Source organism: Hypoxylon trugodes, assembly GCF_022578975.1.
Source record: "Hypoxylon trugodes strain CBS 135444 unplaced genomic scaffold F4822scaffold_2, whole genome shotgun sequence".
NCBI classification, from domain to species: Eukaryota; Fungi; Ascomycota; class Sordariomycetes; order Xylariales; family Hypoxylaceae; genus Hypoxylon; species Hypoxylon trugodes.
In genome coordinates, this window is record NW_026250017.1 from 2,027,471 (window position 1) to 2,050,421 (window position 22,951).

The 22,951-nt window shown below is 48.2% G+C and overlaps 5 protein-coding genes across 5 annotated transcripts; all 5 read left to right on the forward strand.

The window, feature by feature from the left end:
- Nucleotides 1-364: 364 nt before the first annotated feature.
- On the forward strand, nucleotides 365-3,279 carry F4822DRAFT_125540 (actin-like ATPase domain-containing protein). Its single transcript, XM_051452631.1, has 4 exons — nucleotides 365-1,294; nucleotides 1,369-1,473; nucleotides 1,532-2,903; nucleotides 2,968-3,279. Exons 1-4 carry the CDS (start codon nucleotides 698-700, stop codon nucleotides 3,165-3,167), a joined length of 2,274 nt encoding a protein of 757 aa, XP_051318099.1. The 5' UTR covers nucleotides 365-697; the 3' UTR covers nucleotides 3,168-3,279.
- A 764-nt stretch (nucleotides 3,280-4,043) lies between these two features.
- Nucleotides 4,044-6,035, forward strand: F4822DRAFT_125536 (thaumatin family protein). The gene is made up of 2 exons (XM_051452630.1): nucleotides 4,044-4,930; nucleotides 4,984-6,035. The coding sequence occupies exons 1-2, from the start codon at nucleotides 4,484-4,486 to the stop codon at nucleotides 5,767-5,769; spliced, it is 1,233 nt and encodes a 410-aa protein (XP_051318100.1). The 5' UTR covers nucleotides 4,044-4,483; the 3' UTR covers nucleotides 5,770-6,035.
- A 434-nt stretch (nucleotides 6,036-6,469) lies between these two features.
- Nucleotides 6,470-8,364, forward strand: F4822DRAFT_125620 (zf-DHHC-domain-containing protein). Its single transcript, XM_051452632.1, has 3 exons — nucleotides 6,470-6,685; nucleotides 6,748-7,191; nucleotides 7,243-8,364. The coding sequence occupies exons 1-3, from the start codon at nucleotides 6,571-6,573 to the stop codon at nucleotides 7,953-7,955; spliced, it is 1,272 nt and encodes a 423-aa protein (XP_051318101.1). The 5' UTR covers nucleotides 6,470-6,570; the 3' UTR covers nucleotides 7,956-8,364.
- A 4,409-nt stretch (nucleotides 8,365-12,773) lies between these two features.
- Nucleotides 12,774-15,829, forward strand: F4822DRAFT_125871 (sister chromatid cohesion protein Eso1). The gene is made up of 2 exons (XM_051452633.1): nucleotides 12,774-13,452; nucleotides 13,509-15,829. The coding sequence occupies exons 1-2, from the start codon at nucleotides 13,238-13,240 to the stop codon at nucleotides 15,271-15,273; spliced, it is 1,980 nt and encodes a 659-aa protein (XP_051318102.1). The 5' UTR covers nucleotides 12,774-13,237; the 3' UTR covers nucleotides 15,274-15,829.
- A 3,075-nt stretch (nucleotides 15,830-18,904) lies between these two features.
- F4822DRAFT_441351 (uncharacterized protein) lies at nucleotides 18,905-20,869 on the forward strand (the record flags this gene model as incomplete). The annotated part of the gene is made up of 4 exons (XM_051462853.1): nucleotides 18,905-19,066; nucleotides 19,147-19,209; nucleotides 19,287-20,007; nucleotides 20,083-20,869. 4 exons carry the CDS (start codon nucleotides 18,905-18,907, stop codon nucleotides 20,262-20,264), a joined length of 1,128 nt encoding a protein of 375 aa, XP_051318103.1. The 3' UTR covers nucleotides 20,265-20,869.
- Nucleotides 20,870-22,951: the final 2,082 nt, after the last annotated feature.

Sequence of the window (22,951 nt, forward strand, 5' to 3'; positions counted from 1 at the left end):
GTTACTTTGTACAGGTACATCCCATTTTTGAATCTAGAATACGACCTTACCCAGCTTGCTTCCCGATTACACTGCTTAGGATCGCATTGTATGTACACTACAATACATGCTACGGCATAGCGCGCGGTCAAACCCACGTTTTCTTCGGTTAGGCATTGCCTTAGCTCAGGCCAAGGGAATAGACCTAGACAAGGGACCACGCTATTCTGTTATCCTACGCCTCTACCTGGAAGACCTACGTGGGTAGCGGCGGTAGCGGTAGCAGCAGCAACAAGCAACAAGAACACACCGGTGGCCCCTCTTCTTGTTTCGCTTTTCTGACTTCGTGGGCAAACAAACCCGACCTGGCGCCTTCTATTTTTTTCCCGCTCTTGATTGCCTTCGTCGTTCCGTTTCTTTCTTTAGGGATTGTCAGAGCGGCAACCGTACCTTACCTAGTTCCCCTTGCCCAGCCCAGCTTGACCCAGCCCACCACACAGCCTGCCTTACCACTCACTACCTACCTGCCTAGTAACATAACCTAGTACCTGGGCATCAGCAGCCGTAGTAGGAGCAGCAAGTGCAGTGTGTGTGAATCCCACATCAATCAAATCCGCTGCAGCTGGAACAACAAAGTCCCTTCCCACCCTTCTTTGACCTTCCTTCTCTTTTCTCCTTTTCTTCTTCTTTTCTCCCCTCCCAATTCCTCGACTTCCTTATGAATTCATTGAATTCTCGGTTCAAGGGCCTAGGACTAGGTAAACGGAAATCTACCGCCAGCATTCCCTCTAGCTCGCCCGATCTTCAGCGGCCTTCTACCTCGACCCCGACTTCGACCCCTCCTACCCAGGTAGCGCAGCAGTTCCCACAGGCCCAGCCCCATCCTTATCCCGGCCATCCTTCCTCTATAACAGCCTCCTCGTCCCAGACGAGTCTCCCAATAATGAACCATCCCGGCGCTGGACCTCGTCCGCCTAGTTACACATCCAACTTTCAACCCGGACCACAACCACCCGTCGGCAGGACGAGTCCTTTAACTACAGGCCAAGCACGAACCCCGCCATCGCAAATGGTTGGCGGCCCTCCTCCCATCAACACCGGTGCTCCCGTCTCAGGATATCCTCCTCAAATGCACGTTCAGCCTGGTGCGCAACCTCCTCCGGGTGTTCCTGGTGGCCCGCCTGGATACGCTGGTTACCCACCGCCTGCTCCGGCTCCTCAACCAACCAACGCGATGCAGCCTTACGGCCGACCGGCTGCCGAAGTCGAAGGCAATAGCCGCAGTAAGGCGCAGCTTATTGTCGGAATCGATTTTGTATGTTACTATTTTCTTGACAATGAATTGACTTTTCTCCGCATTGGCGCACTCGACTAATTTACAAAATATAGGGTACCACCTTCTCCGGTGTCGCTTTCGCCTTTGCGACCAACAACGAAGCCAAGGAGGACATAATTACGGAATGGCCTGGTGCTGGATCGTACACGAAGCAAAAGGTAAGAAATAAGAAGGTTGCGATTTGATTGCAATATTACAGTTATTGATATTGAACAGATTCCTACTGTTCTGTACTATGATCAGTACCAAAAGGTTGTTGGATGGGGTCCCGATATTGCAGATGCGCTTGCGCCGACGGGATACCCGAAGCCAGGTGTACAAAAGGTTGAATGGTTTAAGCTCCAGCTTATGCTGTCCGGGAACACTTATATCGATCCCATCAACCTACCGCCCCTACCACCTGGAAAGTCGGAGATTGATGTAGCTGCAGACTACTTGTTCAAGCTGAGACAGGCCATGCGCACAGCTCTGCAAAAGACATTGGGCGAGGTATTCAACCGAGAGGAACGGAACATTCGGTATTACCTGACAGTACCGGCCATTTGGAACGATGCGGGCAAGGCTGCCACGAGAGCCGCTGCTATACAGGCTGGTTTCTTAAGAGATGAGAACGACAACAGATTGACTCTCGTCAGTGAGCCTGAGGCCGCGTCGCTTTTCTGTGCCAAGACTGGCCTACTTAACTTGAAGGTCCACGACGCCATCCTCATTGTTGACTGCGGTGGTGGTACCGTCGATTTGATCGCTTATGAGGTCGAAGACGAAAACCCATTCACCGTTGCGGAATGCACGGCCGGCTCTGGTGACTCTTGCGGTTCCACAGCTCTAAACAGGAATTTTAGTAATATCCTTCGAACAAAGATCCGCAAGATGAAGCTTCCCGATGGATCCAAGACCGCCGGCCGTGTATATGCCAAATGTATCATGGACTTTGAGAACCGAATCAAGGCCGATTTTAGGAATAACGGCCAGAAGTGGGCTGTCGACGTTGGTATTGAGGCTGAATTCCCCGAGGCTGGTATTGAGGAAGGTTACATGACTTTCACTAATGAGGAAATCTTGCAATGCTTCGAGCCCGTCGTGAACCGAATTCTGGAACTTGTGCGAAACCAGATTATCGCCATCCAAGCACAAAACCGAACGCTACAAAACATTTTGGTCGTCGGTGGTTTCGGTGCTTCAGAATACCTGTTCCAACAAATCAAGCTGCACGTCCCTCCTCAATTCCAGTCCAAGGTTGTCCGACCTATGGATTCCGTCGCCGCTATCGTGAAAGGTGCAGTCACCGCTGGTATTACCGAGAGAGTTATCACGCATCGTGTTGCCCGTCGCCACTACCTCATGGCAACTTTACAACCCTTTAAGGAAGGTTATCACCCTGAGGCATATCGCGTACCGTCGCTTGATGGCAAGGACCGATGCAAATTCACTCGGCAAATATTCGTGCAAAAGGGCCAGAAAGTCAAGATCGGCGAGCCTGTCAAGGTCTCATTTTTCAGACAGGTGGCTCCCGGTGCTACGCTCATGTACGAGGATATTCTCTACGCCTGCGATGACGATGTCTGTCCCGAGTATACCAAGGATCCACGTAAGTTGCCTAACCAAGAGATGAATTTATATCTAGGTCAACCCATAGCTAACAAATTTCACAGGTATAAAGGAGGTCGTCACCTTAACATCGGATCTCTCACGCAAGAACCTCGAGAAGGACTTCGAACGCATGGATACACCTCAAGGCACATTCTACAGGGTGTACTTCGATATCTACCTTACCCTCGACGGATCAGAATTTAGTGCTGAGCTGGTCTGCCAGGGTGAGGTTATGGGCCGTTGCCGATCGAGATTCAGATAAAGATTGGCAATGAAGGGAGCGAGATGGTTTATTTGCGGGTGGCGTCCTCTTTACTAACGTCTTTATCCGTTGTGTTGCTTTGCTTGACGTTTCGATGATACCTCTACTAAAAAAAAGAGCAACGACTTTTCGGACTAATAGACGATCTCACGATACCAGGAGGAAAGAAAGATACATATTTCTGCTAATTGGCTTTTTGGGCACTTGCAGAATTTGAAGAGATTTAATCAAAGCGATATGAATGGCATTTTTGAGTGGTTGATGGTGGATAGCCGGTTGCATGGATAGGGATTTTTTTTATATATCTTGCTATCCGCATACAGACAACTTGCAAATTCAGTAAAATATAGTTCTCGACTATGATGGTATCGTTCATTATGTTTGTGATGATGATTATATAGTAACAGCACTTGTGCATGTACCCAATCGACATCATAAACGCATCACGTGAAAAGAGGTTGTCAATCAGGAACAAGGTTGGAAGCTAAAATATACCAGTAGGAAGGGATGGACAAGGGGGGGGTTGATACCCCTGGTAGCCAGTCGCAACTGCGTCATCGCTCTTCCCCCCTCCAAACGATCAATTCAAGGTGCCCAGCGTCGATCCAGAGCAACCCTAATTGAGCGAAGGCTCTACCTTTTATCCTTTATATCACTTCTTACTCGCAGCAAGTAATAATTAAGTAGATAACAGACTTGCCCATCATGGCTTCAATCATCATCGGTAGACCTCCTTGAAGGCATCTATACCATTCCTATTACCACTCCACATCAAAATTCCAGGATACATTGACCTTTATTTCACATTAACATTATTAAATATTTATATACCTGACCTTGATCCCTCTTTGTGAATTTTGTTCCTGCTTGAACCCCGGATTCCTGTCCATTGAGAGCCTATATCAACACAGGGATCCTCGTGGGGTGTCCATTTCTTGTTTGGTGCTATACGTCACCAGCTACAAAACCTAGGTTCTACGCTGAATAAAGATACAAGTTGGTATTAAAGTCCTTCAGAAAAGGTGACTCCCTATTCATCTAAAGAGATTCACACCAACTGTTTATCAACCCGGATTTCAGAGAAGTAAATCAGAGTACAACCGCAATCATCCAACAGCGCCTAGCAATTATTTGAGACTATCAGATAACTTTTGACGGATGATGAGCTACTTGGGTACCCGTTAGAACTCACTCTCAGGATTCAACTTCTGTGGCGTGCCATTCCGTCTTTCTATTCCAGCATACCTAGGTACGAATCCACCGTATACACCCGAATTAGACGGAACCGTCGTACACAAGCGCGATATCGAGACACGATGCGTCGACGACTACGGCAATGCGACTATCGACCCATTCTTATGAGTAAGAAGACGTCATTTATATCAGCTCTTGCCGTAACATCGCAAATTCTACAGGCCAATGCCATCGTGTACCCTAGTAACCATGAGCTATACGCTTTTGACTACCTAGGTACCAACAAACAATATCAGGGGACGGGTCGTCCTCTAACAAAACGCGAAAATGCAATCCCGCTCATTATCACAAATAACTGCGGCGATACACTCTGGCCTGGAATCGGGACTCAACATGGAGATCCTCCTGATTCGCATGGATTTGAACTCGGGCCCGGCGAGACCAAATCCCAAACCGTCGGTCCAACTTGGCAGGGCAGAATCTGGGGTCGCACAAATTGCACTACCGACGGAGACACGGCGACGTGCTTGACTGGAGACTGCTTCGGAAAATTGGATTGCGAGTATGGTGTAAGTTCGACGCTCTGTAAAAGGCTATTATATCATCCCTAATAACAAAATAGGGTGCTGTGCCTGTTACTCTGGCTGAGTTTAATCTTGCTGGCGGCACAACGGGCAGGCAGACATTCTACGACATTTCGCTCGTTGATGGCTACAACCTACCTATAGGGGTAGTCTATCACCCAGCGGACAACACAACCTATATTCCACCGAACCTAGTCAATCCCTCATGTATCGGAACTACCGGGTATCTCGCTGCCTTCAGTAAGACTGGGCTGACTTACACCAACTCAACTTACCCCATGCCGTATGAGGATATTCAGTCCAACGGCGATCTAACCAACTGGTGTCCCTGGGATCTCCAGGCCTTCCCGCCGGAGAAGCCCGGAGACGGAGTATACCCGTATCCGGACGACACAATACAGCGACCAGTATTTGATCCGTGCAAGAGCGCGTGCGCGGCGAACAATGCACCGGAAGATTGCTGCACGGGCCAGTACGACGACCCATGGGTCTGCGAGCCGAGCCAGTACTCGTATAACGCTAAGGCTATGTGCCCCGACGCGTACAGCTACGCGTTTGACGACCAGACCTCCACGTTTATCATACCCAGCGGAGGTGGATGGGAAGTCGTGTTTTGCCCCGACGGTCGCAGTACTAATATCCTCGCTACGTTTACCGATCAGCTGCATCAGATTGCGAGTGGTGGGGTTACTCGGGATGTGCTGAGGGTTGCTATGAACAAGACTTATATTGAGTCGGTGCCCAGTGGAAGTCCGCGAGTTACTCCGGCGGGGTTGGGGATGGTGGTGGCGTTGGCATCGGTGGTTGGTGTTGCGCTATTTTGAGTGTGATGGAAAGTACTGAAAGCACTGTGTACGAATGTATATGAAAGACGATGAAGGGGGCACCTATGACCTGGCGTTTTGTGGAATGGTAAAGATGGTTTTCACTCGCGTATACCCAACAAGAAGGACGGATGGAAAGATAGGAATAGAGAATAGGGAAAATTGTTATTAGAATGGCTATGCTGTTTATCCGTTGATAGACTTCGGCCACTTACACAGGATCTAGATACCTTTAACATACATATACTCGTTTATGCCTACGTTCCTAGATTATCGATACCATTTTTTCCTGTTGGTTTTGAGGTGAATATTTTGGATCATGAAGAGGCTATCGTATGTACATGTTTATGTGACTAATTCTCTATACAAATGGATGTACCTCAGATTAACAAATAGAGATTCGTATATCGTAGCACAGACCACGTCATTGATTACTTAATATAGTAATAGTTGAGGGCTATTAATAGCAAGCATCACGCAAGTTAAGATTCCGATCTCCACAATTCAAATCCCCTTGTCCCTTGTTCCTTGACGCTTGACGTCGGTAATTATTATGTTCATTCCGTTCATTTTCAATTCTCCATTCTCCATTCCCCATTCAGATCCGCGACGCCAATCTTGATGCAACCCCGAACCAACTAACTACGAACACCTCCCCCCTTTATCCCGCGTCGACTCGGCCGCCCCGGCCCATGAACGCCTCTCTCTCTCTATTTAGCCCGGAACTACCGGTCACTGCCGCTTACACCATAGGGAGAGAAAGCAAGAGAGGGGGGGTTCTGTCAACAGGATGCGTAGGAGATGCCCGTCATTGAAAGCACTAGACCTGCGACGCGCTGGACTACACGCATCATACCCTTGATTCTCATCGCCTCTGTGAGCTATGCTACTTACGCTCTCGTCGGGCGAGCGTGCTGTAAGTTTTAGTCTTACATTCCAACCCAACTTACACAAACAATTAATAATCCGGTACTGTAGCGAGGTTTCTCATCAATCAGCGAGGCGAAGTTGGCACGGCCATAGCCATCCTAGTTCTATACTTCCTGTTTCTCCTGTTGATGGTATCGACCTATCTTAGAGCCGTCACGACCGTCCTACTCGATCCCGGTATTTCTCCTCTCGGACCACAAGCAATACAACGGAGGGAAAGGGCAAAAGAAAGGCGAAAGCAAGGGAATAGGGGTAGCGATATCGAGAGTCAACGTTACTATGGCAGTCCCGACCCCGATCCAGACAGTCCTGGTTTAGAGCAATTCTATACCAAGGATGTCTTCGTTTGTGAGAACGACGGTCGGCCGAAATGGTGTTCCGAATGTTCGAATTGGAAAGCGGACCGCGCCCATCACAGTAGCGAGATCGATCGCTGTGTGTATCGCATGGACCACTACTGTCCGTGGGTTGGCGGCATGATAGGGGAGAACTGTAAGACTTTGCCCTGTTCAGGAGTAGCTAGGATTTGCTAACAAATAACAGCTTTCAAGTTCTTCGTGCAGTTTACCACGTATACTGCTTGCTATTGCGCTCTTGTTCTGGGCGCCGTAGCTTCGAGTCTTCGCAAACAAGTTAATGAGGGATCATCCATTGACCCCCACTTTATACCTGCCATTGTCTTGGCTGCATTTTTCGGGCTCTTCACCTTTCTAATGACTGTAACGTCAATGCGATACATATCCCTCAACATGACTAATGTCGATATGCTGGGATCTCGGTCCAAGGTCTATCAATTAGCCGTTCGCGTACCTCGCGGTACCCAATCCACGGATAAGTTCAATGTGGTCACTTATCCTCTCTCCAAGCCAAATCCACTCCCAAATGGATGGTATAATGGAATGACGAGGACTATATCGATTAGGAGTAATGGCTCGGAACCACAACCGAACCCTCTTCCATTTGCTCGAGACGACTTGGCTACTCGTACTTTTGCTATCCTTAAGACGGCGCCTGGGGAGAATCCATGGGATCTCGGGATGTGGCGAAACTGGAAAACTGTGATGGGAACTAACGTTTTCGATTGGATCCTTCCGATTCGAAGGTCACCTTGTGTGAACCACGAGAGTTACGATGGTTTCTATCCCATGGGTTATGTGCTAGATAATATCCTAGCTCGTTACAACCTTACTGATATCGCGATGAAAGACAGCTCAGGAGTTGAGATGAAGGAGCTTGGGAGAGAAAATAGGTCTTAGACTCACGTGCGCAATACAATTGATACCCCTTTGCCCCCTTTTAGACATTAGAGTTCCGGGGGAAGCTCTTGCGATGGATTTCGGGATCCTGAGTTATGGTATTTTGTTATTCATAGTTTTAATAGTGATAGCATGCGTTATGAATTCTTCCTGTAATCGATAATACATGGTCCGAATAAGGAGACGGATACATAATGAATAAGCCTAATGTAATCGGTGTGCCAACTACTAAATAGATACGAGCACGGACCCTACAAACAAGTATGGATGACGAGGTGGCACTGCAATATATTCCCGATTAGATAACTCATGAAGGCATTGAGGACGCGGAGCTACCCCTTTTCGGCTTCGCGGCGGTGAGCTAAATGAGGTGTCAAATCTGGGGTTCAGATTTGATCATTTTTTCCCTCTTACATCTCCCATTGCCACGTCAACTCCAATATGCCTTACGCGGATAAAATATGAATTTTCTCCACATCTTGTTAGCCAACACATCTAATTGTAACAATATTTCAACCAATGATATTTCAAAGTTGGTGGTGATACAAAGTATAAGACATATGGAATACAACTTCCTTAGTCTTAGGTGTGGACGGCGAAATACAAATCCCCATGGGCAAATGTCTTAAATGGTAAGTAAGACATGGCCACCTACTATTTAGATATATCCTTTCTTTTTCCCTTTCGAACTTGACAAAAGTAATTTAAGAAAATAGTCGAACAGTGTTATAAATTGAAATTTCGATCCTCGAGGTCTACTATGAAAAGATTGTGTTCTCCATTACTTGGTCTCTGGGACGCAGTAATAGGAAGAGATGAATACAAAAATGGAAAGATAAAACAACATGAAGATAGGGCCCATATCAATAACAGTACAAACGAACGGTATCCTTTTATCCAACCCTACCCACCAACTCGTGTTTGCTGAGGCCATCCACTGCAGATACATGGAATGCCGTTATACAAGTTCTATTTTCATCAAGGCTTCTTGCACTCGCCGCACTTTATATGGCCGCAGTTCAAACAATTCGCGTCTGATTCGACGTTGACCCATATGAACTGATGCTCTCCTCCGCACTCACAGCAGATGAAAGGGCCTTCGTAGTGTACATCATTATCAGTACCCGCACCACAGCTACTGCCAGAAGATGGGGTGTTTTCTCCGTTACCCCTATATTGTCCATTAGGTAAGCTCCTCGATGTATGTAATGATTTAACTTACATTGTTATAAGGTATATAGTTAAACTTGTTGGAATTTGACCTAGTGGAAATACTCAAGAAAGACGACTTGAAGCTTGTTGAGAAGTCAAATAAAAGATTGGAAATCAATAGCAAGGTAAGTAGACTGATTGTGTCTGATTTTCCAGCCGAATTCAACTAAAATCTCCAGGAATCGACGTGCTCCTTATAGGAAAAGATGCCATGGCTGTGATACCATAAATTCTGTGGTATTGAGGCCCCAAAGTCGGATCGTGCCGAGTATTCACAAGCAATAATCGTTCGAAGCTGATTTCCGGAGTCCTAGCGAAGCAGCAGAGCCTCAGAAGTCGCATATAATTTCCTTCAATATTCGACATCTTCTGGAGAAATGCGTCCATTCGGTGACAACCGAGGTGATGATAGGATCGTTGTAGCACCTGACGTATGAAGAAGAGCTGCTGAAGAGATGATGAGGGCTGTGTTACGACTATAGACCCACAAAGGAGAAGAATATCATCGTTATACTATGGCCCTCTTTGGTCATCAGGAGCCAGCCGAAGAATGGACGAGGCCGGTCTGCGGCGCTGGATATTGCTAAGCACCAAGCTAAACAGGAAGCCAAGGATTTTGAGGCAAATCGTTCGCCAATGGGACTATAGACTAGGTCAGAATCAAGCACGTTCCCTGACGAAGGAATCCGAGGAAGAGGTACTGGGAGTGTAGGCGAAGCCGAAAGGCACTTTTGTCGGATAACTACCGTCCAGCAGGGTTGGCAGCACGCGAGAAACACGATCGATGAATGGATTACCGACAGCTTGGTTCATGATATCACTGCATGAGATAGGCACAGGCCGGTACCGCGTGAAAAGGGCAAGTACAAGGAGAGAGAACGTCGTTTTCATGCAGGCTGATCCTGGAATTATGGCGAGGCAACATAAGGCAATTGTCACATAACTCTCTCTCTCCTTCCTAGAGGAGCGTGGGATTCAAAGATACTTCGAAACCTCACCGCCATCGGACCCCCATTTACGGTTTATCAAAGCACGAAGTCGTGATAGCGTGGGTCAAGCCGCATGGGCGCGAGATCTCGTGAGCAGAAAGAAGTCGACCTAATCCGGATTTCCTTTCCTAGTATGGTCATCTTGTCAGAAATTTTGGGATATTTCCCGCTAATCGAGTACTAAATAGTGCACCTCCGGGCGAAAGGTGCTGGTATAATCGACCCTGCGCCTCCTGTACTGCCTGGATAGCTTCGGTCGTGGCAGAAGATCTTCTCAAGCTCTGTGATTAACAGCCGCTGGAAACCTACGATGGAAGGCAAGAATGCTACCGAAATCAGAGCTAAAATTTTCTTCTTCCAAAGTGCGCAATTTGGCAGAAATAACGGTTGCCCGAGCCTCGCAACAGGCAGGTATATCGACTCGTGGCCTGATATAAGATTACATTCGAGTAACATGAGCAGTACCAATGGGATGGGTTCGACTCGTTAAAGAAACTCACCATGTCGACCTGGTTCGACTTTCGACGTTGAGTAGCAATAGTGGGCTGCGCCATCGGAGACTCGGAGTCTCGATTTTGGCATGACTCCTTAAGTATGAACTTGGCCCCCAAAATTTCTATAGGCACGGCTGTATGTGCTTGTTATGTAACGCAGCTCGAGCCCTACGCGGTAGGATTGCAGCCCGTGGTTCCACATGGGAGGCTCTCTAACTAAAGTTGCCTATTGGGAAGAGATGATCTGCAAGGGACGGCTGCCAGTCATTGCGCGTTACCGGCTACCACGTTCGGGACATTCATTACTCACGAAAACCAGGGGGAAGGTAACGAATCGGTAGTACCATAAGTAAATGTGTCACATGGTGATCTTACGGGTAGCTTAGTAGGTAGCCACATGTTGTAGGGAAATCTCAGCGGCTATCGGCTAGAAATCTCAAGATGCGAGATTAGGACTCTCTCAAACCTCCATATCTCCTGACTTTCCCATGTAACCTTTTTGAATTCTTACGATCTGCCGTCGAACTCACTCGAGTTTCACTTCGTGATGAATGAATGCATCCCATTGTATGTCTACACCTACCTATTAAGGACTCACGGTGAACTAGGCTGGGATAATCGCTTCGGACGATGGTGAGCATGTTGACTTACTACAACTGTCAGTCTCCCAGGCAGCAACGGGTATCTCAAACGGGAGACGGCAGAGATCCTATCTGGGGGATCGTCAGCGAGATCTACTCCCGTAGCGAGAACGATTCTAGTGATTTGCAATCATCGCTCATTTACTGACGCCTAACTTCAATTACTAATTCCTAAGTCCGGAGAAACCATTTCGAAGTCAAGGTGGTATTACCGAACGCAATCTTATATCACCATGGCTCCGACCATTCACAATGCTGAAGTCCACCCTCCCTCAATATCACATACTCCTTTCTCATCAGCCATCGTGCAGATAGAGGGTTCATCGCATACCGCCTCATTACGTACGACCCTCCGAGAAGGATGTTGTTCGACTGTGTCGAGAAGTATCGAGAATTTCTTCTTTCAGTATCGGTGGACGTGAGTTAGCCACTCAGCTCGTTCGGCCCTAATATGTCTAGGATTCGGGCAAAACCGAGACCGCTTGCAGTGTTGCAACCCTACGCTATCTTGTTTTTTTGACGGAACACTGGCGCCTATTTCATCCAGCCATGTCTTGGAGAGTAAAACGGTTCGCGAACCACCTCCTCCCGCGTCAAAGGTTCGCGGTTAAGTATGACTGCAAGCTTAGTCATGTAATCTAGAACGCATCAATGTCAGACTTTCCGTCTTAGGAGGGGGAAAGTAAGCCCTTGATGATTAGTATTCCGTGATCTTCCGCATGAATCCTACATCGAGGGGACTGTTGGCATGGGGCAGGGGCCTTCTCCTCCAACAAGATGATGAGTGAAGTCGAACAGGACTTAGGGATGCGCACACTGTTATAAAGGATACCAGAGATATTTGAGACGTTACTGAGATTCAATGCGGGTTCCTGCACGAAGTATATAGCTGGCATGGTAACTGGATGGACAGCGCAGGGTGCGCAAGGTTAGCCCCCGGAAGAGGAGATGGGTAATCATATTATTCACTTTTGTCGACGAATGGACAGCGGGCATACACCATGACACAACAACGATGGCACGAGAAGTTCCGACAACAGATCGTATGAAGTTACATCGTGTTAGACATTCCGGGATCGGCTTTTCGGAAAGAGATGCTTGAACCGGGAATATTTATGGCATTTCTTCAACAGAAGAATGGGTGTTTTTTTGTGTATATATATCTAGGTACATACACGCACTCACATTTCATGAATTCAAAAAGTGATAGATCTGAAGGAGGGAATTGAGAATGGGTGTGCGATCTTACCGAATGGACCAATCAAGAGTTTCAATTCGCTCAAGAGTGTCTGAAAAATAAGGGACATTTGAGTCCTTATTCGCCCAATTGAATGTGATGATGAAAGGGATTGGGACATCAGCATCCAAGGAAGTGGAAAGGGGGGAACGGGAAGCCAAGGAAAGGGGAAAGAGCTGAAGATAGAGGAGGGGGAAGGCTTTAGGTACCTATAGGAAAGCGAGGGTAAGGGAAGGTAACGAGGGGGAATAAGAAAGTGCCATTTGTGTCACTCGACTGACGTAAGTTATATGCTTAGTGATGGGGTCACCGAACTCTAATATCCCCACTCTTATTATGCAGCTATGTCCTTTTCTATTATTTCTATTGGTGGAAACGCGCTCTTGGACCCACCACGATTCTCTATACGCGTCTTCTCTTCGGAGCAAATCCTTCCCATTTCATCAACTTCCAAGGTTACCATATCCGGTCTTTGAACCTCTTCCACACTCGTCCCCGGTTCCGGATATCCTTCTTATGAGACCGGGCCGGTTGAACTCCTTCTCGGTTGGGTATCATGATATCCCTGTCTTCCGATCATGAATTTGGATAGGACCCCGTCAATTCCCTGGTCGTACAGCTCCGCTGCTCCTCGGCACCATCCCCCGTCCCCGTTTCAATCCCCGATTTAATAAATACCGGGGTGGTCTGGCTATTCATACTGCCGAGAATGTCTTCGCCCCGTTTTCAGGCATCTTCGCCGGTTCACGGTACCGGTCGCCGGAAGTCTCAGTTCACATACAGGCAACTAGGCCTATTATCATCTTACTCTATCTCGTCTCCTCTACGTGTCATCGCACACATCGATTTAGACGCATTCTACGCACAATGTGAGATGGTACGCCTAGGTATCGCCGACGATCAACCTCTAGCTGTCCAACAATGGTATTTACTGCGACCCTTAGTGTACATCCTACCACTCTCGACTTACCATCTAATAGGCAAGGACTTATCGCTGTCAACTATCCCGCACGCAGTTTCGGCATAGGTCGACACTGCACTATTACTGACGCAAAGAAGCTCTGCCCAAAGCTCATCTCTCAGCATGTCGCTACCTGGAAGGAGGGTGACGAGAAATGGGCATACCATGACGACGCAGCATCTCATATTGGAACTCACAAGGTTTCTTTAGATCCCTACAGGCTTCAGTCACGAAAAATTCTCGCAATCATCAAGGAAAGTTTACCACCCAACATGCAGAAGGTCGAGAAAGCGAGTGTAGACGAGGTCTTTGTTGACCTATCCGAGCATGTGCACTCGATCCTCTTAGAAAGGTTTCCTGAACTCGCCAACCCTCCTCCTTATGACGACCCCACGGAGAAGCTGCCTCTTCCTCCGGTCACTGCCCTTGACTGGCAAGCCGATGCTCTCGTTGACCTGGAAGATGCAGAAGCCGAGGTAGATGACCCGGACTGGGACGACGTAGCTATCCTTATTGGGTCAGAGATCGTTCGAGATGTCCGCGCCCAGATTCGTCAAAAGTTGGGATACACATGTTCGGCGGGCATAGCTGGCAATAAAATGCTCAGTAAGTTGGGCTCCGGTCATAAGAAGCCCAACCAACAGACAGTCATACGGAATCGAGCCGTGCAGCGGTTCCTATCTGACATGAAATTTACTAAAATTCGTAATTTAGGGGGCAAGCTTGGCGACGAGGTCGTGTCCACCTTCCATACGGAAGCAATTAAAGATCTGCTGCTTGTTCCGGTGGAGCAGATGAAGCTCAAGTTAGGAGATGATACTGGAGTTTGGCTCTACAACACCATCCGTGGCATTGACTCGAGTGAGGTCAACTCCCGTACGCAGATCAAGTCTATGTTATCCGCCAAATCCTTCAGACCCAGCATCAATAATCAGGAGCAGGCCGTTAAATGGTTACGGATATTTGCCGCAGACATATTCTCGCGATTGGTCGAAGAAGGTGTTCTCGAGAACAAGAGGCGGCCAAAGACGATCAACCTACATCACCGTCAAGGGGGTCAGACCCGCTCACGACAGAGTAGCATTCCCCAAGGGCGGATCCTCGACGAGGCGACGTTGTTCGAACTCGCCAAGAACCTACTGAACCAGATTATCCAGGAAGGTAGGGTCTGGCCATGCGCCAATCTAAGCCTGAGCGTCGGTGGGTTTGAGGACGGGATCACCGGCAACAAAGGTATAGGCGCATTCCTGTTAAAGGGAGACGAAGCACGCGAATCAAGAGGGACCTATCGGGATAGTTCGGTAGGTGTATCTACGCATGAACGACCGGAGAAAAAACGACGGGTTGATAATCCTGGTATACAGCGATTCTTTCCTAAGAAGGAGAGTTCGTCGGGTGGAGACGCTGAGGCGGGTTTCGAGGAGTCGTCCAACGATGACAACGACGTAGCAGATACGGATAAAACCAAGATTCGGACAGTAGAGGCGTCGCCGAATCGAATTGAAAACCAGCCGAAGCCAATCACAGACTACATGGAGCTATGTACGCGCTGCGATGCAAGGCTTGAAGGTGCCGAGGCACTCCAGAGCCACCTTGATTGGCATCTCGCCAAAGACCTTCAGGATGAGGAACGTGGCAGGCACACATTTGCTCGCCACCACTCCACGGGGACACGCGGTCAAAAAACTGCAGCTGCATCGTCCTCCTCGTCTAAGAAGCCTGCAAGAGGGAATTCTTCTAGCAGTAAGCTCGAACATGGGCAAAGCAAATTGAAGTTTGGATGAATCAATAACCTAGCATGCCACTCGACTCGAAGCGAACGCTACATGTGCCCCTGGTCAACTCCATCTTATCCATTCGCCCAGATGAATTACTTATTTTCCCTTTTCATCTATGGTGTCCAACGGAGAAGTTATCCCCCCCAACCCCTAGCATTGAGTGCGCCTCGAAAGAGCAGGTCCACACCATTTCATGCACATCTCCCTATTTCGTAAGTTGGGTGATAATGGTCTGAAGCTGCCCATGGGGGTACCATCCTGCCATCCTAAGCATTGAGGGCTTATGCCGGCGATGTAGGTTGAGCCCAGGCTCCAGAAATGTTCGGGCACTGACTCGGCACGGAACCGAAAACAATCTGGTCCAACAGAAATGTCGGTCTGCATGACCCACCACCTAAGGCACAAACAAGCTATAGCGCGAAGGTGGTGCGAATAAACCTAGTGGATTGCTCGCGGTCCTGCACCGATAGCTTGTTCGAATATTCTTTCTTTTTTCGTTCTTCTTAAACCCGCCCAATCATTCGGATGCACAATTCCGTATAAGTTGTGTATAGATATTTGTGAACCGGCCTCGGCGGAACAGCCCGTCGGTCTTACGAGCATTACGGCGCACATATCTACCGGTAGTCCCTAAAAAAAGAATCACATGCAGCATAAGGGAACTACTTGGTACCTATATCATCTACGTAAGTAGGATCTCAAGATACTCTATAAGCAGATATGTACAACAGCGCGGGATGAGCAAAGCCGATGCTTGGGTACGAGAAAAAAGAGAAAGGGAATTTTTATGCTGCTACCCGCATTGCAGTTTGACAGGTACGTAGGTATTATGAAAAGGTGTCCGACTTTGAAGCAAGTAGTGTCGCAAGGCGGCCTAACAGTAAACAGCCTACCGGCCTATTTGTCTTGCTCATCTCACTAAACATGTATTTGCCATTGTCATCATGTCACAGGAATGGATCGAAGGTGGCGGAAAATAACAGTGATTGGCTGACTAGGCCTTAGGCTTAGGCACCTACGACGCAGCAACGACTACTCTTTAGGCTCGCGTGCATTGATACCCAACCGGCGAGAACCAGGCTTTTTTTTTTCTTCTTCCCCTTTCTTCTTCCTTACGCCAGCCTGCTTAGGTTGCCTTTTTTATTTTTATTTTTATTTTTTTTTTCACAGTGCCACGTCTTCATTTATTGCCCGTCATGGTTCAAGTGCCTAATCGCTTAATCGCCTGAAGCGGAATGGGACCATTCCTGAAGTGGCGGGACCCATCCTAATGTATTTGACCAGTAAGATCAAAGCCGCTCTTGATTATGTCCCGGCCTCAACAACGGTGCCGGCCCAGTCAACGAGATGATGCCAAATTCCGCCCAAAGCAAAAAACTCATCTCCTACATAATACGGTACCCTCTTTTCATTTGGGAAAGACCTTGATAGGTAGGGTGCCAACCCGAAGCCACAAAGGGATGCGAACGAAACAAGGCAGATGGAAACAAATTGCCCCTCGTATGGATAGGATTGTTTTATCTATCCCAATCCCAATCCCAATCCCGATCTCAATCTAGGAAGAGAGGGAGGGGGACGTGTGCGTGTATAATAGGGAGTGAAGAGACCTCATTCCCTGCCTGAGGAATATTTTCAAGAAGTCTCTTGGTTTTCTTTTGGGCGGATTTTCATAAGAGCTTTAACGAACCGGTGTGAGAGAAATAATAAGAGAGGAAGTCCTCGTTTTTTTATGAGCAACGCAGCCCAACCCAGAACGGGCCACCGACGAACAAATCAGATTTGCTCCACCGACGGCCTTAAGTAGTCAGGTCCGCAACAGAAAAAACGCCTCCTAGTTTTTCTTTTCCCCCCTTCAAGGACAATCTTCATTTCCCAAAGAGAAGAAAAATCCTCTGTCGGTCAGCATTAGCCTGGCCGCCACGACAGAAATCTACGATTATATGTACGGATTGACCGATCACAGCGAAGAGTTGCATCGAAGAAGAAGCGGTGCGTGTGTTTGTTGCCTCTTGATGCGCGACATACGGGCACAAGCCATCCACCCCTCTCACTTCCGGAAATCTTAGCGGGACTCCATAAGGAAATCTAGCTTGCCAATCTCTTCTTCATCAGCCACAAGTGGCCGGGCTACCCTTGGCTACCCTGGCACCTTATTAGTCTAGAATCCGATCAGGGAATTTGGATACGTTGATAGCGGACGGCCTTCTTCGATATCCCCATCCCCATCTCCCGCCCCAAAACCCCTCTTCTGCTGCAACGGGACAGATCATTCCCAGCTTTTTGGACCCATTGCTGCGCGTCACTTCGTCGCCGGGGGTTCGTTGTTGTCTCTTCCGCTCCCACCAAGAGTTCGTCGCTGTCGTCCAAGTCCGGGTGAGTTCCTATTGTCAAACTCACTCACTTGCTTGCATCTCGAACAAATCGCAGTAGGCTGGGGACCCGTAAGCTCTACTGCAACTACGTACATACATATACACATACTACATACATACGTTGCAACCTAAGGCAGGCCGCCTTCTTATTCTAGGTACTTATTCTACCTAGCTTTCTTATTATCTGTTATTATTATCGTCACTACTACTACCTTTACCATCATCATCGTTATTATTACCGGCAACTATTATTACTGCCTACTTATTATTATTACCATTATTGCCCTCACATAAGGCTCCGGTCTACTTGACGTTGGACCAACCATACGTCCCCACGCGCCGTCTACTGCTTAGCACAGTGACACCGCTCCACTGTGTGTGTCCGCGCACAAGACCAACTCATTGGTTTTGGTGCCTGTCTGGGAGAGACATTCACCTCTAGAGTCCCCAGCTGACAGATTGCCCATTCGCATCCCGTCATCCAGTCATCTAGTGGTTCCTAATTACAAAATTGGCTTATCTTCTCTCCATCCGTCCATCCACCCATCCTATCCATACAGCCATTCAGACCATAGATCCATACCATCTTTGAACGTTTTGTGTGCTTGTTATCCCAACAAGTCACAAGTCTTCGCCTCCCTCGAGTGCTACAGTACGGTTCCATCGCCAAGCACACGGTATTATTTTATTCATTTATTTAGTTATTATTCGTTTTATTCTTTAACCTACGCACACCCACAGCGGCAACCCATAGCGTACTGTACATCTTGGATCAGGTTCAGCTGTTTGTGACCACCCCTGCAAGCCCTGTAGGTCACTATCGCCACCTCGTTGAGGGATTGGACTGCACGCCACGCCACCATCCCTGCCTCCCTGTTCCCTCCCTGTCCGGGGACCAAGTTGGTGTCGCCATTGTGCCTTGTCACTTTCCCCTAATAGGTCCCCTTGGCCCCTTTGGCCCCTCCTTTCGCGCTGCAGCAGGACTTTTTTTGTGCCGCGGGTCCATCTCCATTCTATTCTGATTTTGACCCACTAAGCAAAACTGCCTGGCCGCCCTTTTCTCCCCCCCACCGCCCACCAACCCTCCGCTTCTTCTCACGCTCTCCTCTCTTCTCGACCGCTCGTCCTTCTTGTTGTTCAACAACATTCTGTCCTCTTCTTCCTCCCACCACCGTCGACCTTCCTCCTCTTCTTTCCTCCTTCCTTTCTTCCCACCTCAGCATTATCGACGTCGACGTGTACTATCCTCCTCATTCCGAAACAAAATGTCTAGAAGACCCGCACCTTCGAGTAGCAGCGCGCTGCCCCCTCAAAACCGCCAGAACGAGTACTTCGTCCCGAGAGATGGTATTGACCGTGAGGTAATCACGGCCGACATATGCCGTTATCTTGGAAACGATGCACTCGTTCGCCCCGGCACATATGAGGTACGAAATCCGGATTTCTCTTCGCAGTATCTGTCCTTTCTCTCGGAATCCTAACGCTGACAATGCTGTGTGCATTGTAGAACCCTGGAACCGGCCAGATCATACAAGGCTACTACATAAATGCCTATCGTAATTTGACTACAGTGAGTCCCTCTCGCCCAAGCGACGCCCGACGCCCACAGAAATGCCACAGTTGCTGACCAGGTTTCGCACCTCGTAGGCTATGATCGAAGATTTGAAAGCAGATTCCGCGCGATGGGATCAAGAAAGGCGGCAGCAATCGGCGAGCCGTAATAACGCTGCCGGAGGTACTATTGCCTCGAGAGACTCGAACGGCGTATATGTCAGACTCTCTAACTCCCCTATAGTCCAATACCGCAATTCGGACACGCATCAATCCCGACAGTACTACGGGCCAACCGAGGGTGGATTCGCGTCCTCAGACCCAAGCCGGGATCCGTACGGTGACGCTACTCCCAGATATCCAGGAACAGGTTCCGCAGGTTATACGGGAGCCGCTGGCTCTTACGCTTCCCAACAGTATCCTCAGGGTGGGTATAGCACTCAACAAGGGTACACTACCCAGGCGTCGCAATTCCAGAACCCAGGTGCAAGTGTGACTTATCCCATGTCCGCATCAGGATTTGGCCAGGCCGGCCAGGAACCCCCTTTCCAGCTGGTTGGAGCAGACTCGAGAGTGGCATCCAACCCTCAGTCCATGTATAATGACCCGTACTCAGGGTCAAGAGACCCCAGGGATCAGAGGACACCGTTCACCACAATGCCGCCCAGTAGGAGTACTTACGCAACCTCAGGGACACCCGCTCCGCAAGGCTACCCATCCTCGGGTCCTGGCGGCAGCTATTATCCTTCGAACCCATCGCCCTCCAACGCTGCCTACCCCGCAACTGCCCACCCTGGAGATCCGTTCCTTGGACGCGGTGCGTACACCACAGGTTTCTAATATTACCTTCTATTTTTTTAACCTCCTATTCCTTATTCTGATTATTTAGCAGCTCCTGCGGGCACATCGTACGGTTCAGCACAAGATCCACAGTATGAAAACACCCCTGCCCCCTCTCGCAGTTCAGCAGCAGCCAGCAGTACTCAACTACCAACTAGTGGACCATCGTCGCGACATGCCAGGGATAGCGTCGACCGCCATACCGGATCTAACCGTCGCTCAAATCGATCATAAAAAATTATTTTATACCACCGCTGGAGTGTGTGCGGCGGACTTCCGTCCTGCCTGTTGATACTTCATGAATTAATTGTTTCATTGCCGAGATTCCCAGGATTTGGAGTCCCAAACGCCGCATCATGGTCTTTTCCGGAATTTTGCCATGCAAAAAAACAAAAGGGATAGACCGGGATTTGAATTTTGCAGACCCTTTGTGTGTCATGCGCAGTTGCAAGTTTGCGACTTGCTGAATAATGTGTTACCCCCCGAACCTCACCGTGAGAGAGACCTCTGGACCAACCATCATTCTATTACCTTAAGGACGGCTTTTTTCCTTACGATTACTTCCGCACATGAATCATCTCTTTCTTGGGCCCAGAATGGATACGGCGTACTATGATCGGGGAACTTCGTTACGACTTTTGCATATGGGTGGGCCTCTATTGACTGACTGACGACGACCATTGTTTCTGCTATGCCTCTGTACGGAGTTGGCTTATGCCACACATTTTATACCAGGCTTTAGGCCGGCGGGGAAAAGAAGTTCTCTTTTTTTATTATCTACTTTGGTTAGTATTTTTATCTGCGGATCATCTCCTGCCAACTTGCTGTCCGGGTCCAGCCAATGGAGAGGCTATACTTTTTATTTTCCCTGGTTTTTACGAATTCCATGGCCGGTTTCGTGGATGTGCATTATGGTGAGACGCTGGAATGATTTTTACTAATAGATAGGGCTCGAGATCCGGACAGCAAGGTGAGCACTGGACGGATTGTATATATATGCCAACCACTCCTGCGAAGGATATCTCCCAAGATTTCAATAATCTCTCTTGCCTGGTATTTCTTATGGACTTTACCCCCTTTCACCGTGCATATGTTACTAACAAGCAGGTTTCCCGGAGAGGCTTCCAACAAATCCCATCTAGGTGCATTACAGGACAACCACTCCCGGGGAAATTCCATTGGAACACCTGGATTGACTATGGATTCATCGTCAACAAAACCTTGGACAACCTGTGGATTCCACTTGGACTACTTGGACTGGACACAACATCAAACCTGGATGGACTCTTACTAGTCTGAAAAGACTATTGGCACGCCAGCCAAGGATCAAAAGCCTGGTTAAGGCTACAAGCAATTCAAACCAAATGTCACTGAAATATCAGCTTGACATGTACAGGTGAGAGATCTCCCTCAGGACCTCCCAACTCCAACTATGTTTGCAGTGTGATATGATCTTACCTCAACTCCATTGAGAGAAGTGATTCTGATGTCCAACCTTCCCGGTACTTTACAACGGGTGAAGACGATGGCTCGATTCCACTGATCACAAATGGATGCCTCAGTTGATTCTACCAGGACTACTATGGATTATGGAATACGCCGGATTTCTCAATAGCCTGGTCATGACAGTACAGGCCCCAGTCGACTATGTTCACTGCTGCAATGACCTTATTTGGATATATGTCAACATCGATATAGGACATGCTTTCTCTTGCGTACCTTCCTCTGACCACAGAGGAAAGGCAATATTCCAAGGATCAATGAACTATGGGAGTGTGACTACCTGGACAATTGAGTGATGCTATCATCTCAGACTGGATTATACAACTCTGATACAATGTGCAACGACATGTCGACATCTTGATGAAAATCAACTTTGCAATCATGGATACCCGGACATCGAGGCTTTACTCATGGATCTTCTGGAGCTTGTGATGATACTACCGTCACCCAGGCCTTGTTCATCAGTCAACATTGCCAGGTTGTAGCCAGCCAACCAACCAACCTTGTGTTATCATTACCCTATCCTACCCTTTCCCTACACGTTTACTGTTCTTAGATCCCAATCTTGTGCTCTCGTGTTTCTTCTGCTTGCCCACTATCTGCTTTTCTTCTATGGCCGCTTCTGGATACCGGGACTTGCCTTTACCTTATGTTTCTGGATGATGGACTCCGGTTGAACCAGGATCTTATACGGGGATGAGGTTGTGCTTTAGGTGCCGTTGGGTGTGATGTGGTTATGGTGTGCGTGTGTGCTTATGAGTTGAGCGTGTTCATGTCCGAGCTGGCTGGTGTAGTTGTCATGGTCGCGTTTGTCTTCGGGAGCCCCGGGGTCTATATTCTCTTCAACCATGTATGATCACCTGTATCGGTTGGTGGGGATTAAGTCCGTTCGGAATTGTGTTTGGCAGTTGGGTGGGCAGGTGTGGACAGGCTTGTAGCTCAATGATGGGTTGGTGGATGGCAACCGGATGTGGTATATGGGGTGACAGTGACGATATACTAGGACGATATAAGGGTGGTGGTGGTATGAATATACGTGTTGAATTGGACCATCTATTTGTCCATCCACATGTTTATGTGTTCTAATGGTGCTATATCCCTCACTAGGTACCTAGGAGTATCTATAATGAGCCTTGAATATACTATCCTACATTCAATACTCTACATTAAACCCCATCTCCCTCCACAGACGCTATAAGACCCATGCTAGGTGTATACAACGAAAAACTAATGACATATAGTATCATGATTGCACATCGCTATCCTTACCATATGGGTATGTCAGATAGGTGTACAGTATCTTAAGTGATACTATTTCGTAAGCCTTCAATGAGCAAGACACACCCAAAGTGCAGCCGTGTCAAACCTGTAATCAAGCCACGTAAAGAGCTTCGTTAGCGAAGGACATGTCTTACTAT

Excerpts from the sequence above, each read along its gene's own strand:
- F4822DRAFT_125871 (XM_051452633.1), top strand. The coding sequence starts at position 13,238 with ATGTCTTCGCCCCGTTTTCAGGCATCTTCGCCGGTTCACGGTACCGGT. Across the intron at positions 13,453-13,508 it reads CCTCTAGCTGTCCAACAATG|GCAAGGACTTATCGCTGTCA; the intron begins GTATTTACTGCG and ends ACCATCTAATAG.
- F4822DRAFT_125540 (XM_051452631.1), top strand. The coding sequence starts at position 698 with ATGAATTCATTGAATTCTCGGTTCAAGGGCCTAGGACTAGGTAAACGG. Across the intron at positions 1,474-1,531 it reads GATCGTACACGAAGCAAAAG|ATTCCTACTGTTCTGTACTA; the intron begins GTAAGAAATAAG and ends GATATTGAACAG. Across the intron at positions 2,904-2,967 it reads CGAGTATACCAAGGATCCAC|GTATAAAGGAGGTCGTCACC; the intron begins GTAAGTTGCCTA and ends CAAATTTCACAG.
- F4822DRAFT_125536 (XM_051452630.1), top strand. The coding sequence starts at position 4,484 with ATGCGTCGACGACTACGGCAATGCGACTATCGACCCATTCTTATGAGT. Across the intron at positions 4,931-4,983 it reads AATTGGATTGCGAGTATGGT|GGTGCTGTGCCTGTTACTCT; the intron begins GTAAGTTCGACG and ends ATAACAAAATAG.
- F4822DRAFT_125620 (XM_051452632.1), top strand. The coding sequence starts at position 6,571 with ATGCCCGTCATTGAAAGCACTAGACCTGCGACGCGCTGGACTACACGC. Across the intron at positions 6,686-6,747 it reads TCTCGTCGGGCGAGCGTGCT|CGAGGTTTCTCATCAATCAG; the intron begins GTAAGTTTTAGT and ends CCGGTACTGTAG. Across the intron at positions 7,192-7,242 it reads CGGCATGATAGGGGAGAACT|CTTTCAAGTTCTTCGTGCAG; the intron begins GTAAGACTTTGC and ends AACAAATAACAG.